Source organism: Procambarus clarkii, chromosome 26 (genome assembly GCF_040958095.1).
Source record: "Procambarus clarkii isolate CNS0578487 chromosome 26, FALCON_Pclarkii_2.0, whole genome shotgun sequence".
Lineage (NCBI taxonomy): Eukaryota > Metazoa > Arthropoda > Malacostraca > Decapoda > Cambaridae > Procambarus > Procambarus clarkii.
Window position 1 is genome coordinate 8010036 of NC_091175.1, and position 17995 is coordinate 8028030.

Below are 17995 nucleotides of genomic sequence, written 5' to 3' on the forward strand. Positions count from 1 at the left end.
TTCATTACCCGCCCGAGGTGCGCGGACCTTGCCAATAAGGACATACTATCGGGTCTCCGCAGGCGATGTATGAACTCACTGTTGTTTATTCTGTGCCCCTGTTGGCGCTGGTTGGCTGCGTACGCGTCAAAGATGACCCATTCTGTGTTCCTTTCACCTACACGTGCGGTGAGTGTGAAGTCTTTATCTCTGCGAGAGGCACAGCTGCAGAAGCGGTGGTGCTCACTCTCTAGCTCATCCTGAGTTGGCTCCACTGAGTTAGGCCAGGTGGGGATGGGGGATAAACTAATTTGCTATGACAACCCAGATTTCATTAGATTCTACATGGTGCGGGCCGTGGTAAAAAGACCTCCCCTCCAGGGACAAGAATGAAGTTCTTGCTATGAATAATAATAATAATAATAATAATAATAATAATAATAATAATAATAATAATAATAATAATAATAATAATAATAATAATAATAATAATAATAATAACATATTTTATCTATTTCCTGTTATTATTGCTTCCTGGCGTCTGGCACAGTGCATCAAAGGTATGAGCTGATGACTGTGCAATATAGCAACCTAGAACACTGAATTCAGGTGCGCATCACTAAGTTGAAAACGAAGCCAAGATTTCTTAAAGCTTCTTACAGGAAAGAGCTGTTGGCAGACATATAGGTGCATGGATATAATCTCAATTATAGATTAAAATGTGCTGTCAACACGCGAAAACTGTGCATTCAAAACAGTCACTTGTGGAGAGAAACTCTGCTAAGAGCGGTGATATCTGAAGCAAGACGAGTTTCTAGAGAGATAAAGCAGGCAAGATGGCTTGAGTGATGTCAAACTCTGAATGAAGCTTCATCTTGACTTGAAGGGGCGAGTATAATGGTAAAACTCACAAGTTTTCACAAAACTCACAAGTAAATACTGGTTTTCCAAACCAGTATTTACCCAGAACTTTTTCCTTAATCAAAACGTATCCACTTAATATCCATTATTTCGTGTTGTGTACAGTGGTGAGTGGCGGTAGTATGCATACCCATCAACTATTTCAAATTCAAATTTGTATTCAAACGAATGTGTGTATAACGAACATAAGAGGAATATACAAGTGTGGGGGACAGGAGAGAAGGAGAACTATAAGGGGGAAAGCGCCAAGCCATCACGACTATATAACACTTGGAAGGGATCAGGATAAGTTACACAAAGTAATGAATCTACTATTACAAAAATCGTTTTGAGGAAATTAATTTGAAAAATAAAATGTAGCTGTGAAGGGGTTAACAATACTAAAAGAAATGCCATCCAGAGAAGAAATAATTTTTTTTCACGAGCTGCTAGTTTGCTATACCTTGCTAAAGCTACTAGAGATCTTTTGGTAAAGCTGGCTTCGTTCTCGACTCACAATCTGGGATCCTGGTTTGATTCCCGGGCGGGACTGAAATGGTTGGGATCTAGATGAAGTAAAGTGTAAAGTGTGTGGACATAGGCAGGGACACACACTCGAACACTATATCTTGGATTGTTGTAAAATTGAGCCTTTTAGAGATAAATCTAAGCTCACTCTGTATGATATGGCAACCTATCTTATTACCATGGATAAATTACCTGAAATCCTTGCACTGTACCCACATTTTGCTTTCAGTAGATGAACGACATATGAGATTCAGAAACAAGTAGTGTATTGTGAGGACTAATAATAAACAGAAGCTCCCCTATGACTCTGTAATATCTCCATTGGCCAAACTATTATGTATTAACGACAAGAACTACCATTAATGTATGATGACTTACTGTAAATATGTAGCTCTTGTAATAACACTTTCTCTGTAACTAGCTGACATTGTATCTATAAGGTGTGAAGGATTGAAGAAATTCTTTATGTAATAATCTAAGATGAGGTCTGATAAAGACCTTTTGTGCCCTCTGTAATGCTTTTGCGCTACCGCTCACAGGATGAGTATGGGGTGCACAATAAACTAGCCGCCTTCGGCGGCAACAATCAATGGTTGGGCACATTTTCTTTCACCTAATGCCGCTGTTTACTAGGTACCCGAGTTAGCCAACTGTTAAGGGGTTGCCTCCTGGGGAATGGTCAGTAGCTCTATCTAGAGGAGACCAATATACAATCCTAATTGTCCCCGACAACGGGAATAATGTAAATAGTTCATTTTTAATTTTAATTTTGCAGTCTACCCTACACTAGAACACATTCTCCGTCATCAACGTTTTCTTCCACTACTTTCCAAGATTCCTTCAACCATTTTGTTCAACCTTGACGACGAGCGGACGTCTGAACACTTCCTCCACCTGGGAGCCGCCAGATCACGTTCTGTTTTCGTGATTTTGGATGTGATACTGCCGTTTGGCATCTATATTCAACGGTCCGGTTTGTACGATCGATGTCTGGCGCACATATCGCCTTGTATCACGGGATTGTTGATAGATTTTGAACGTTTTCTGGCTGATTCTCCCGGCGGGATGACGGTTTCCGGCGCCGGCTTGGCCGAGAGGTGCCGGGAGTTGGTGGGTCTTGGTGGGCTCCTGGTGTGCCCTCAGACGTGGTGGGCGGCTGACTTCTGCTCTGCCGGAGGGCACTGGATGACTTATGCGTTTTATTTGGGGGCCGAGTATATGGTTTTGCTACCCGTTGTTCTGTGTGGGGCGGGGCCGGTGCTTGTCACCCTGAGGAACTCCTGGGGCTCCCTAATCATTTGCGGGTACTCTATACGGGTACGCCGGGGCGCATCCGATCCCACGATCATCGTCGCCCAACAACAACAACAGAATTTTCTCTTACTAGAGGAAGGGAGGAAACTATCAGGAGAAAGCGCCAAGCCATTACGAGTATATAGTACTTGGAAGGGGTCAGGATAAGGATTTGGGATAGGACGGGGGATTCTGGTATACCACTGAAGAGAGCAGGAACTTAGCAATGTCCTGCTTGACAAGGGCGAGGCTATGAGTGCGGACACTCAACCTGTGACTGGTAAGACTCTACAATACTTTACCTTACTAATCAAATAAAAGGACCAAGCTTAACTCATGGTTTAACTAAGGGCGTAAAAAGAGAAAAGTGATAAAACATAGAGGTATGGAGAAACAACAGAGTGCCAGAGGGACGAAAATGAGTACATTATAGTGAGACGAAAAGCGGAGACAATCAGAAAGTGAAATAGCAGATACATATCTGCAAATGTAGAATATGCCCGTAGTGCTGTGGGTATTAGTGGCTTTAAGCATAGTATGTACTAGCCCTACCTAGAAATCCAACGTTATGTTTGTAACTCATTTTGAATGTATGTACTTTTACCTGAATAATCATTATCTTATATAGCAAAGATTAAATATAGATATGAAAAGCCCAATAAGGCTCGGAATCTGGGTAGCAGTCAACTGATGATACGATAGACGGAACCAAACAGCTGAAGCTTAATCCCAACAAGCACAATTAGACCAGTACACACCATCCACATATAACTTGCCACTGAATTTTTAAAAGACAAAGACATTTTGACTTATATACTAAGACTCGCAGAGTGCACTCCTGGCATTGAACGCACATAATAGTAACACCCAGAAAATAGTCAATGATATTCGAATGAATGTTTTAACTGCTTAAGAAATCAGATTTGAAATTAAATTCCTTTGGAAACTATCACATGTTGGCATCTCAAAGCATGAGACTGTTGACATGCTTGCAAAGATAGCCTGTTGTAGACCAGTAGTATAAATTGATATGGGTGTTTCATTAGCAGTGACAAAGAGAATACTTAAACAAATATTTAATGAAAATCTTACTGACCTAACAAATTCACAAAAACCTGAAAGTTGTATCATTAAACATTATGATAAATATCACGAGGAAATATTTATATATTGAACTAATAGAGCAAAAACTCGGCAATGTGATGTTATAGTGGCCAGAATACGCCTGGGATATAGACGTATCTGGCAGCTCTCTCTCTCAAAACCCAAATGTCGAATACACCATATGTCAACTTTGTGAAAGAGAAAACACGCATTCCCTAGAACATTATTTATTTATTTATTTATATATATACAGGAGGGTACACTGGGTTTATGAGAGTACATAGCATGGCGCGTTTACATTCTTGTAAAGCCACTAGTACGCATAACGTTTTGGGCATTATATTATAGAATGTCCCATATTGACTGAATTTAACATTCCTGGGCAGAGGTATGCGGAACTCTGTAAATACTATATGAATACTGGAACACTTGATGATATATTGAGACTTGTACCCAAGATTGACTATGTAATGCATCAGTTATACAAGGTGATGTAACTATAACCTGAGCTTGTAAAAGCACCCTAATCACCTTCAGTGGTTAAGTGCTTGATAACACACTAGTTTATTTAACAGCTACCTTACCCTGTCAAAGTAGGAGAGACAAATGTGTGTGTATGTGTATGTATGTATGTATGTATGTATGTATGTATGTATGTATGTATGTATGTATGTATGTATGTATGTGTGTGTATAGGATATGTGGAAGCTGGTCAGAATTGTATTTCACCTTTGTAAACGTACATTAATGACATTATGTAAAAAAAGACACATCGAACACTGTTTATGTAGGACAGACGTAAATCTGTATATTTCTGTATGTAGGTTAGATTAGCATTTTATAAGCACTACAATCACCTTGTGTGATTGTTCAATAAATCACTGAACTATATGTTTAACAGATTTCTCACCCTGTCCATGGAGGACGGAAGAAAATGTATATATATGCTGATTAGCATTGTAAATGTGTGGCCACGTCTGTGGTAGAAAATAATAATAATAAAAAAAACTCTTACAGCTAACCTGCATTACTCTCCTTCCTCTCTTATTCCCCTCAGGACCCATCCCCCCGTCGCCGCCAGCCAGCTACGTCGCCCACGTGGAGGTTGTGGACCATCTCTACAACCGGACACGTTATATGGAGGAGTTCTTCATGTACCAGCAGCAAGTGATGGCGCTCGTTGACACCTCCTCTGACAGCTACACTCGCTCCATTTTCTATTACCCCATCAACACTGCCGTCATCATCACCACCTTTAAGGGTAAGCGCCGTACCCGTTTTCTATAACATTGGGACTATATTACATAAGAACAAAGGTAACTGTAGAAGGCCTATTGGCCCATACGAGGCAGCTCCTATTTATAACCACCCAATCCCACTAATATACATGTCCAACCCACGCTTGAAACAATCGAGGGAGCCCACCTCCACCACGTTATGCGGTAATTGATTCCACAAATCAACAATCCTGTTGATCAAATCAATTACACCTCTACACACACACACACTCATTCCATCATCCCACAGCGCCAGTTCTGTTTACTATAAAGGGATTTATCGCCGAAGCTTCAGCGTTCGAGCAAACTAGGCATCTCACCCATTTTTTAAAGTTTGAAAATAGGCTGAGGACATTTCGTCTCCAAGGCCTCTAATCATTCGCTTTATCGGATAAAATTCACCCCTCGAGTTCCAGCTATTCTGATGGAAACACTCCTTTAGTAATTCCCACTTTTTTTTCTTGAGAACAGCTCCACGGAAATAATAGGGTTTTAATGAGCTCGTATTGAACGTCGAAGTTTCAGTCTAGGACATTTCTATTCCGAAAGCTATAACACATGATGTTGCGATCAGACTTTCTAGTCCAAGATGTTTTTCTGTCTTTAAGTTCTTATTGTTACGAATCAATAATACTTGATTCTGATATTTATCATGATAAAGCATTAATGCTACTTATCTCATTCATCAGTTATTTGGAGATTGACATTACGTCCTATTGTTTTCCTGAGTATTTTGTTTTATTAACTGTAGCATGCTGGCGTGTGCCTGTATGGTATATTTCTTTGATTCTGATGAGGATTCATGTGATTCATTCATGTGGATTTTGATTTGTGTGAACCACTACTGATGGGCGACAGTGTACCCAACTTAGCGTCATGATTAAACCCCTGTAATTATTCTTTGTTATTGTATGTACATGTTTTAAATAACACCTTATTAGTGATAAATATATATTCTTCTGTTAATACTTATGTTTGTAAGTATTACTCTTGGCTAGCAGAGTATCGGAGAGTATTCTTGGGTGTAATATATTGGTAATGTGTAGCCGCCACCTAGGAAGGCGTTTAGCAAGCCAGTAGCGTGGGTGGAGCCGACTAGGTCGGACCTGTAATCGTGAGATAAGTCAATAGTGCCTGTTTTAGTTCAGTTAACATAACTAATTATCTGGTTAGACCATTATTTGCATACTCAACTATTCATGTATAGATTAATCATATGATTAGTACTTAATTAGGTGTTATTATTGTCTTTGAATATTTCTGGAGATGCCTAGTATTTGAGGTTCATGTTTTGTTGTTTCTGTGTTACCCCTTCATGAAGCAGTCGTTTATTTTATCCCTAGACAAATGATATTGGCAAGGGCGTTTTTACTAATTAATTACGACTGTAAGGCATATGAACCTTACCCATCTTGAGATGATTTCTGGGCTTAGCGTCCCCGCGGCCCGGTCCTCGACCAGGCCTCCATTTTGTTACATACCCCCAGGAAGCAGCCCGTAGCAGCTATCTAACTCCCAGGTACCTGTTTACTGCTAGTTAACAGGGGCATCAGGGTGAAAGATAAATTTTGCCCATTTGTCTCTGCCTCCACTGGGGATCGATCCCGGAACCTCAGGATTCGAAGCGCTGTCTATCCAGCTGTCAGGCGCCCCCATATGCACAAGGGCTATAACACTTATACAGTGCTTTTTCCAGATGTAGAAACTGGAAGGCTACGGACGGAGTGTGTGACAGCGGAGATCGCGGACAAGAGTCCATGGCTGGTCGTTGGTAACTCCTCCAGTACAGGGCCGCTTGTGGCTGTCGCTCCCTCTCAGGCTCTCCTCTTTGGTGGGGACTACAAGTACGTACCCACTCCCTACCTGTCGTGTACTACACCTTACTTTTTGTGTAGTTGTGGACTACATCCTACCTGTCTTGTACTACACCTTATTTGTTGTGTGTAGTTGTGTACTACATCCTACCTGTCGTGTACTACACCTTATTTATTGTATAGTTGTGTACTACACCCCTACCTGTTGTGGACCACACATGTTGTGCATTGTTACGGCCGGTTGTTGCCTGGGGGTTTCTTATCACTCCAGTTACACTATTTTGTCCTCCACCCCATCATGGGCTGAACAACATTTTAAACTACACCTAAAATAGATTGTCTTTCAGTTTTTCCTCAACTTCTAATATAGAGACGTTTCAACAGGTGTCATATTAACAAATGCAAGAAAATACAATTCATTAAATTAAACGGCTAAGAAAGGCGCAGATGAATGTACTTGTCCATTAATATGATGGCGCATATTACTAAGTCCTCTATTACCTCCACCCTGCCACAGAATTAACCATGGGTCTAGGGACTTTCGTTAATAAAAAATGATTCACTACAAATATGCATTACTACCTGATAACTGAAACACGTCTTAATAATTTGAATTCAAAGATAACTGGCAAATACGAGACTCAGCCAGGACTACCCTTCCTTCCTTGTCCAGAGGGCACAAAAGGTCTTTATCAGACCTCATGTAATAATCTAAGATGAGGTCTGATAAAGACCTTTTGTGCCCTCTGTAATGCTTTTGCGCTACCGCTCACAGGATGAGTATGGGGTGCACAATAAACAAGCCGCCTTCGGCGGCAACAATCAAAACAAATCAATCCTTGTTCTATAATCGCCTGGTGATAGCTGTGGTAGCTGTGAAGGCCGCTCCTGAGGTCCGATATTGCCAATTGACTTTCAACAGTTTTCCAATATTTCATATTATTCTGTTCAAGTGTAAGTTACATTATGCACACTTTTGTATATATACAACTAGAATTAACTTGTTTTATTGTTCACAACTAGTCACTGGCCATTTCGATTTGCTATCACAGTCTAATCCCCAACTGTGTTGTTCAGGTATTCGTGGGTGGATAACACGACGGAGAGAGAGATCCCTTGCAACCGCTGGGACGCCTGCATCTACGCCCGCGACAACGACACCTTCTACGTCGAGTACCACTGGTCGGGTAAGTCGCACTGAGTGACTCCTCGCTCACGGAGTGACCTCTTTGAGTTGTTGATTAACACTCGACTTGATAATGGTCCACGACGGACCGAAACGTCGTCGTCTCTTTCATTTCTAGTGTGTAATTTGGTTAAATTTTGTTAGCTACGTTATTGTGACTTCATCTGCTCATGAGATGGTGTAATATGTGAATACTAACCTTCCTCTCCACACCCACAACCAACCCGTCTACCCTACCCACCTCCAGACCCCAACCAAGTGCTGGATATGTTCGGGTTCACCAGTGAGCGACCCGTCACCATGAAACTGAGCGGTGAGATGTACCTTGATGGCGATCCCCGCCCCTTTCCCATCCTCGCCAGCTACAACTTCGCTCTCTTTGACGACAACCCTGCTTGGGAGGACCTCCGGTGGGTATTTGAGATCCCAAGCGACGTGTACTGTGCCGGCCTGCCAGACACGAGGGAGCCGCCCACACGCCTCGCCGACGCCTACTCCATGAGGGTTGAGGTCACGGCACAGACCTCCTTGTCGCCTGAGCAGGAATTTGTCAGTACTGTCAAGGTAAGGCCGAGAAAGTTTGGAAAATAATTTACAGTTTCGGCGACGGGGAAGTAAACATTACTTATAGCATAGAGATAGGTTGGTGAATAGGAATTACTGACTAGGATGTTACGATATCTGATTGGGATACGGAAGGTACCCTTTTTTCTAGTCTAGTATATGACAATACCTGACAAAGATATTGCGATATCGGACTCGGGTACGGCGATACCTAAGAAGTATATGATGATACCTGACTATGATACATGAATAACTGACCAGTATATTGCGATACCTGACTAGTAAATGGCAATAACTGACCAGTATATTGCGATACCTGACTAGTAAATGGCAATAACTAACTAGGATACAGCGAACCCGATTTGAAGGCTGCGATATTTAACTATGGCTAGGCTAGGATGCTATAGTGCATTATTTTAGATATTTCATGATTTATAATTACAAATTAAGATTTGTAATTACAAATTAACCATCAAAATATTCTCTGCTACCAGTCATAGCTTTGGTAATGCAAAGGACTACTGTCACTTGCCCATCCCACGACGAACTCTGTAGCAACACAGCAGATATATAGATGGCACTGAAGGGATAATTGAGACAATTTGATAATTTTCAACAGAAATACCAGGAAGTCAAAGGTGAGGCGCCCCACAAGACGTAATAGCTTCTTGTGCAAATTAACAAATTTGTTCCCGCGGACAAGAATTTTTTTTTTTTTTTTTTTTTTTTTTTTTTTTATTATTTTCTACCACAGACGTGGCCACACATTTACAATGCTAACCAACATATATACATTTTCTTCTGTCCTCCATGGACAGGGTTAGAGAAGTGTTAAACATACAGTTCAAGGGTTTATTGAACACTCAACCACAGAAGGTGATTCGGTGCTTTTAAAATGCTAAGCTAACCTACATACGTAAATACAAAGATACACAGATTTACGTGTATTACGTGATTACGGGACAAGAAATGCATAGGTTTATCCCATCGAGGGTGTGAGGAAGCACAGCACGCAAGTACCACGACATGGAAAAACGACTTGAACAAGAGTAGAGATCGAGGCTAAAGATCATTGGATGAGTATCTCAAGAGGAAACAAAGCTGAGTGACTATTTGAAAAAACATCTTTGATAACGCGAGGCTCCTTATCATCCTTGAAGGTTCTTCACAACCATCCTGAACCATCGGGTGGCATGGCTGAAAACCATCGCTTTAGTTTTAAAACCATCCTCGTGGCCTTCAAACCACATCTGTAATCCTCAAACTTAAAATTTATTCCATCAAATTATTAATTTAGCATCTCGCACCATCGATGTCGCCGTCAAACCCTCTCTGTTTTCAAAGCCTGATACAATGATCGCTGCTCCGCCATGCTTATAGGTAATGCATCTCGCTGTTATTAATCTGTCTTTTCCAGAACTGGTATGAATATACTCGACAACTGACCCGAGCTGACTATATACCTACAGAGTCCTCCGAAGAGTACGCCATCGCTGGTCTCGTTGAAATTGCAGCTATCAAGGTAATTACTATGACATGAACGAAGGTATGACGTGTGGGTGTTCATTATTAATCTTGCACTCTGTATTTTCCACTTCTTGGCTCTTTCATTTGTTTTAGGACTTTCAATACGATTCCCAGGTATGAACACATTGAAGACGAACAAGCTTTTATTATTTTTTGAAATTTTCGTAATTTTAGAGCGAAGTTTTCCAATTTCTGTACTGTATCTTTACTAGGCTAATTCGATACATTTCTTAGACCAAATTCAGTGGATTTACTAAATTTCAAAGTGTTTTCTAGTCTAATTCCAGTCTGTTTAAATTAATTCCAGAAAGATCACTTCTGGAATTAACTTTCTACTTCCAGAAAATAATATACTAGGCTATTTTCTGGATTTTATTCTTGTGTCGCCACTATTTGTTGATTCCAGATCTTCGTTCCAGCATCTCAACTCTGATATGCCAATTCCAGGACTTCCTGAGCGGAGTGGAATACATCATAGACAAGTTTCTCGGGAACTGCACCACCATTCCCATTCCTGACGATGAATACGACACCATCACAGACCCCTCAGGTCGCGTCACTATCAAGGACCCTCTCACACTCTTCGGGATGGGCAAGGTGGCGAACCTGACCTACTACGGCACGGTCAGTTCGTACTCGGGTCATAGTACATTATTAAGTAAGATCACTCTTATAATCCAACACGGGTGGTGGCTTTCCGTTACTTATGAGAGTTCTCCAGCATTTTTGTCGTATGTCATTAATAGTTCACTTAGTTTAGAGTGAGTGGATTATGGAGATAATATAAGAGACTGCCACTGGTCCTGGGATAGCCTCAAGTCCTGGATAGTTCTGGATAGTCGTGGATAGCCTCAATTTATGAAAAGCACCTCACTAATTCAATTAATATCAGGCAGATGGACTTGGTCAAACTAGCTGTTTGGCATGCCCCACTTGCCCACACTTAACACAAACCGTGGTATGATATAGACACGCTCTGTGATTGTTGCTCTCAAACACAGAGCTTGTCTTAACACACCACTCCTATAGTGGTAGGAGCCCACCACCGGTGTCCTCCTGCCTGGTTACCTAAGCCAGGTCTCGCTCTCCTGCTCTGAATCTTGAAGAGTATTATGTGAAGATCTTTAAGCTTCGTTATTCTAATTTCACGTTTTAAGCAATCCATAAATCCATTTACTCATTCATACTCTCCAACCAGTCACAAAATGCACTCATTTTTTGTGCAAAAGAAAGTGTCTCCGTCTCCATTTCATTTGCTGGGATTTATTTGCAAATTGAAATTGAAATAAGTTTATTGATGTAAAATACACACAAAGGGATGAGGTAGCTCAAGCTATTCTCACCCCGTTCAGTACATCGTGTTAATACATACATATACACACATCACAAACAATAAACATATTACCAAACATTCTGAGAGATAAACGTATACATTTCCTCCTTCACAAGTAGTATGGTATCAGACGTACACACAAATACGTTTATGACCTAGGTATACTGTATAGACAATTTTATTTGCATATGCAACTCCGTTTTCACTCATTTACCCTCGCCATCACACAAGCCGTGACGTGGTTTCTTATGTCGTGCCACAGAAATACGCCCGCGAGCTGCCGTGTGACGTGTGGGTGGGCCACCTTGACCTCGACACCGACAATGGCACCATCCAGGACAGCTACCTCTATGAGGTTTATTTCCTTCAGGTGAAGCTCAGGTCACCACGCTCTAATAAATGTATCAGTGCCAGAGTAGGAGTACACAAGTGTGCATGTGTGATGATCCTGGTGCTCTTATAGGGGGCTGGGTTGTAGTTAGAGTCCTGTCTCCCCCCCAACTACCAGTGTAGTGGACTACCAACTCCGTGTCTTTTGAACCCACTTGATTTCTTCTTTACAGTCTACTTCCATCCCAAGTTCATTCCACTTCGACACCTTTCTGCTATAGTTTACCATGCCCCGCTGGCTGATTATTTGGGTGTAAAGTTTCCATCTGTAGTCCCTCGTCCGGGCTCCTCACATGTCAGTTTGTCTTTCAGTGTAGATATACCTCAGAATATTGTAGGTAATATATTGTGATCATGTCTCCTCACCACCCTGAATACCACTTGCATTAAAGATCCTACTTACACCCATTCCATCCCAACCCACAACCATTAACACCCCTCTCATTCACAACAATTAACACCCCCCTCCCAACTAACACCATTTTCCCCCTCACCAGTCGTGGTGGCATGAAGACAGCGGGGCTCAGACACAGCCCAAGTACCCTGAGCCGGTGCTGATCAAGATCCAGCAGGACATCACTAATCCTCTCTACCCTGGCGCCGCCGTCTTCGTGGACATTGAACAAAATATATTTAAGTAAGAGAACCGGAAGGTGGGAGAGATGGCATGTTTAAATGCAATGCTGATGTATTTTCATAGTTTCCAGCTGACAAATGTCGGAAAACCCGACACCATATCTTGAGGTTATCTTGAGATGATTTCGGGCTTAGCGTCCCCGCGGCCCGGTCCTCGACCAGGCCTTTTTTTTTTTTTTTTTTTTTTTTTTTTTTTGTGTGTGTGTGTGTGTGTGTGTGTGTGTGTGTGTGTTACACCCCCAGGAAGCAGCCCGTAGCAGCTGTCTAACCGTCACGTACCTGTTTGCTGCCAGGTAACAGGGGCATCAGGGTGAAAGAAACATTTTGCCCATTTGTCTCTGCCTCCTTCGGGGATCGAACCTGGAACCTCAGGACTACGAATCCGAAGCGCTGTCCATTCAGGCGCCATTTACTAATTTTCAATACAATAGGAAGATAATATTGCTGCTGGATTGCAATAAATAAACTAACTTATAGAGGACGTGGCGCAGTGAAATTTTCCTCCCGTAGAAAACGAGATGCCATTGTCACATGGCACTATTAATTTCACCAGCTAATTCTGTTTGGGAATTATTCTTAATACAGCAGTCTTTGGACTTTAAACATCATAAAAGGACCTCAATTGAATTAACTTATTAGTACCAAAATAGAGTAAATGTGACCTTTCTACCACTTACTGACATCTGGACAAGAGAGCGCATCAGTAGAGGAGTAGTCACTTGCAGTAGTCAAGATTCTCACTTGCTTAGCTAAATGAACTGTTGGGTTCAGTTCCTGATCCGATTATGTGCCTCTGTAACCCTTTCTACCACCGCCCACGGTGATGGGTATGGGGTGTATAATAAAGAAAAAATAAATTGAATTGATGGTTACGATGATAGGATAGGAGTTGGGACATGAGGACCGAATGAAGGAATACTGGCCACCCAATTGGACTATCGGGAATCGAACGCTGACCCTGTAAGAAACAGGGCTGTCACTCTACCGACAGCCTTTTCCCTTCCAGCTTCTGCAGATATTTTAATGAGTATCATAATTTGCAAGTACAATTACTTCTCAATATGTATTGTAAGTACAGTATAATGTTCTATTGAGGCATGCACTAATCTGTCCTTTATACTTTAGATTTGACGAAGAGACTCCCAGCCTGACAGTGTATGATATCACTCCATGCTTCAGTGGTCATGACCACATCAGACGATTCCAGATAGCCTTTCCAGGAGAGTTCCGTGGTGACTATGATAGTAATCCGGTTGAATTCACCGACTCTGTACAAGATGGCCTGTCATTCACCATAGGCATCCCTCCAATACGTGTACAGCATGTGCTGGTGAGTCCAGAGTAGGGACTATACGACTGGGTTGCAGGAGTAGTTATTAATCTTTAGTAACCCAGTATTTCAGAGTTCGAGTTTTAAGTCTCTAATTTATTTCAGCGTATCAGCAAGTATAGAAGGTATGTTTGACTCTGAAAATAAAGGTGTTCACTTGATAATGACCTATTAAAGGTGTAACTTTATTTTCAGACGTGTGGGTTGGGTGTCTAATTTTAAGCCACGTTATTGTGACTTACTGTCTGTATAGTTTTTTTTTTTACAAAAAGTATAATGGGATATAGTATTACAAAATTTGATTAAGTTGTACATTCTCAGTCACTCATCCCCTAAGATGTGGTAGTGTTCGTAGACTCAAAGACCGCATCTTCGCCTTCAGTGGGCCACTTCTCACGTAGGAATCAGAGGGAACGAAGTCGCAGATGACACGTCGGCCAAAGCACATATCCTAATCTTGCTACAAACCCTCTAAAGTCTGAACCCACATGAAAGGCTGCTACCCTTTAAGAAAGCCTGTTTTACTCTTTGGCAGTCCGAGTTAGGGCCTCTACTTCAGACATCAAGGATGGCAAACCTCCGTCCTGATGCATCTCCCAGCCAATGGTTTCGTCACCACATCCGAATACCCGATGTTTGTCTTACACGGAAACACATAGACCATATATACGCATCCTGACCCATCTCTTCAGTCTGAATGACTCTCCAGCCTGCTGGTGGTGTCCACGGCAAGAAGGAAACAGAATATATCGTTCTTTACTGCCCACGATATTACTAGATAGACAAAAAAAAACTAAATTGATTTAGATTAAGCCACCCAAGAAGTGGCACGGGCATCAATAGCCCGTAAGTACCAGTACCAGTGCTATATTTGAGGGAAGAAACTTAAGAGTGCATCTTAGACTATTTATAGGATAAAATATAGTACCCTTAGGCTACACAGCTCCTTACTGAAGGGGATCTCGGTGTGATGGATGTTGCATCTATGGAAAATATTTTATTGAAAATAGAATTCACCAGTAAGGGCTTTATCAAATCCCTTACAATCGAAACATCAACTCCAATGCAGTTCTCTTTTTCAATTTGGTATCAACATTGTAATCAGCACTTTGTTCTACTCAACTGGTTACCTTCCTTTCATACTTATTGCTTGTGAAATCTATTTGTTTACTGCATGTGATTTAATCATGGAATTTGGAAAGTATCTATATCTTTCTTCCCTACAGATGGAATTCAATGAACACGATGGGCGACTGTACTGCGAGTTCACCCTGGTGGACCAGCCGCAAGTGGCCAACATGGACTTTCCGGATAGCGTAGGTCCACCTCTTGGCCAGGTGGTACTCGAACTCCAGGCTGCCATGGGGCGTCTGATCATTATTCTGTATGACCCCAGTTATAACACTCCAGGGGTAAGATCTACCTTCATGGTCTCGTGTATAATCAGTTTCAATATACTGACAGTCTCCTAGTAGATTAGTTTTATTAATTTACTATGAGAGTGGAATTTTGAGCCTCAAGCTAGATGTGGTTATTCAGGACTTATACAGTACATGGTATCAATTTTGCTATTACACCTGTCATCCAAATTATACCTTTCCTTTTGGAAAATGTTGGAATGTACCTATCCTTAAGGTAGGATAGATGAGCAACTGTCAGAATCTGCCAGTGTGTGTGTGTGTGTATATATATGTGTGTGTATATATGTGTGTGTATATATGTGTGTGTGTATATACCAGTTTTAAAGTATAATTCACACTATAGCACAACTCAATTGAATTAAAACACAATAATCATATTTTTTCATTCTCAAGCTTGTCGTAGTCATTGCTTTTTCCAGTGTCGGAGCCAGAAAGTATGTGAACTAGGCATACCCAGGCCCCCTTAGGTCAACTACTGTACTGATCTTTACCAGGATGTAACCTTCAATAGTCGCTTAAATCTCGCTACCCATTTACTGCTAGGTGAACAAAGGTATCAGGTCTCCCAAACATCTTTGTCCTGCTGCAGGAAGACACTCAGACCCTTAATGTTGTTGAGATCCGACTGTATCAATGGTAATTGTGTATATGTAGTTCAGTTTTGTTCAGTTTAGTCTCTTAAAGGCTCAGGGTAATTCTACCCTGGCCGATTTTAACTATAATTTTTTTTAAATATGGTACTTGATATTTTTTAAATACAGTACTGTATATAAATTTCTTTCCTCAAAAAATATTTAAATATTTATTTTTGTATTAACATTGCAGATTTTTGGAGTCGGCAAATTTATGGGCTTTAACAAGATCATCAAACCCTCTAATGATTTTAATACAGTACAGTACTTAAATATAGTTCTTTTAGAGAGGATTCTTATGATTTATATATCTGGTTATAATTAATGTTGCTTGACACAGACCACTATCTAATTTGGAAATTTCCTTTCTCAAGACATCAACCAAAATTGTATGCAATATTCTAGCATCAGATGTATTAATGAATTATTCAATAAGAATTACTTTGTTCGAAACTCAAAAGACCTTCGAATAAAACCTCACACTTTTCCATTTTTCCTTATTTAGTCTCGGTGCTCTGCCTACTTGGCTTCGGATCATCAGTAGCGATTAGCTACTGGATTATCAGCTCAAGAGTTGATGATCCAGTAGCTTGCTTTTTCATTTGTTTCCAGCATGAAAGAACTATTTTATAACACAACTAACTCATTTTGATTTCTTCATGGTGTGCCAGTACTATAAGGATTGGCATTTAAATGAAGTCTGAAACTTATAAAAGAAGTTATTAATTGGAATTCTCAACATTTCAGATACTTCTTTTAAAGATCACAGATAATGATTAGCCTGATACTCATCTCTAAAAATTTGGATGGTAATAGACTTGCCAAAATAAATACTAATTCATTTGTTTATCTTAACATTCAGCACATAAAGATGATGGAGGCCTACAACGACAGCCTTCGGGAACTGTTTGAAGACAATTGCACCTCAATGTTGTTCCCATCACCTTTCAAGTCACAATTACTGCATAGTGGCAATCTCGTGGCACACAGCAATTTACTTCAGGTGGATTCTGCACACTTGGACAAAGATGACGGTGAAGCCCACCAAACTCATAAAGCATCTGCTGAGCCAATGATCCATGGTGTCAACCTTCACCAAAGAGCCTATCTAATTGGTAAAGAGATAAATAAGACTGCAGTGATGTACACACCAGGTAAGTCTGCTGAGAATTGAGGATTGATCCAGAATTATGCACATTACAGTATCATAATGTTACATGACCTAAAAATTATACAATATCATACTTATCTGCATTCTCAAGTGTTCAAAGTAAGTAGTAGCACATTTGCACAAGCAAACTGCCTGTGTTCTATCTTGAGGTTATCTTGAGATGCATAATGCTGAACAAATTCCAAATACTGTACTGTAAAAACTTTGACTGTAGCGGCACATGTGACTTCATCGATAAAGCTCTAGCAATGGTGGGTTTTCTCCCGACTATCTTCTTATTGTTATATAGATTAATCTTTGTAGAAACAAAGTTCCTTTATGTAAGGAACCATGGACCTTACCATTATTCCTGAGGATTTTTTCTAGCTGATTTTTAAACTGAAGTTTAGTAGTAATATTTAGGCATTTACAACTTTGACAGATAAGATTTGTTGAGCATGAAGCTGATTCTTTTTATGAGTTATATTAGACCTTTTGAAGAAGTGACCTGGGTTACTCTTCCAATTTGTTCAGTAGTGTATTTTAAAGCTATTGATATCAGCCTCAGCCATGTCTAATTAAGTGTGCTGTTAGTCCTGAGGCCTACAATGATTCCTGGTGCGAGAGTTGACCTTAGTTCAGGGACTTTTGTCACCGTGTTGAGATTTCTGAAAAGCAAATAAGGCACAAGAGGTGTTAAATCTGCAACAGTGAAGAGCTTTTACAAGTGATCTGTGGTCAAGAGAACAAGACATTGACACTTCAAAGTGTTATAGGGTGTCACTAGCTTCTTGTATATCTGTCTATAGGACCATGGCAGTTTTTCTCCTGTGATTGATACACTAGGTATGCTACTCAAAAATAAAACTTGTCAATGATTGCTTGCTGATGTAACAATGGCAGTTACATCACTTACTCAAGCAATGTAGTT

General features: G+C 40.7%; 1 protein-coding gene across 1 annotated transcript in view; it reads left to right on the forward strand.

Moving 5' to 3' along the window:
- LOC123756740 (uncharacterized) overlaps window positions 1-17995 on the forward strand; it is a 24228-nt gene continuing 6233 nt past the window's right edge. Inside the window, exons 1-12 of the mRNA XM_045740030.2 lie at window positions 1-168; window positions 4862-5065; window positions 6778-6925; window positions 7973-8082; window positions 8329-8645; window positions 10063-10167; window positions 10620-10796; window positions 11768-11875; window positions 12393-12532; window positions 13657-13861; window positions 15088-15273; window positions 16777-17068. Of these exons, the coding sequence (XP_045595986.2) occupies window positions 66-168; window positions 4862-5065; window positions 6778-6925; window positions 7973-8082; window positions 8329-8645; window positions 10063-10167; window positions 10620-10796; window positions 11768-11875; window positions 12393-12532; window positions 13657-13861; window positions 15088-15273; window positions 16777-17068 (2095 nt within the window). The 5' untranslated portion in view covers window positions 1-65. The remainder of the gene's footprint in view (window positions 169-4861; window positions 5066-6777; window positions 6926-7972; window positions 8083-8328; window positions 8646-10062; window positions 10168-10619; window positions 10797-11767; window positions 11876-12392; window positions 12533-13656; window positions 13862-15087; window positions 15274-16776; window positions 17069-17995) is intronic.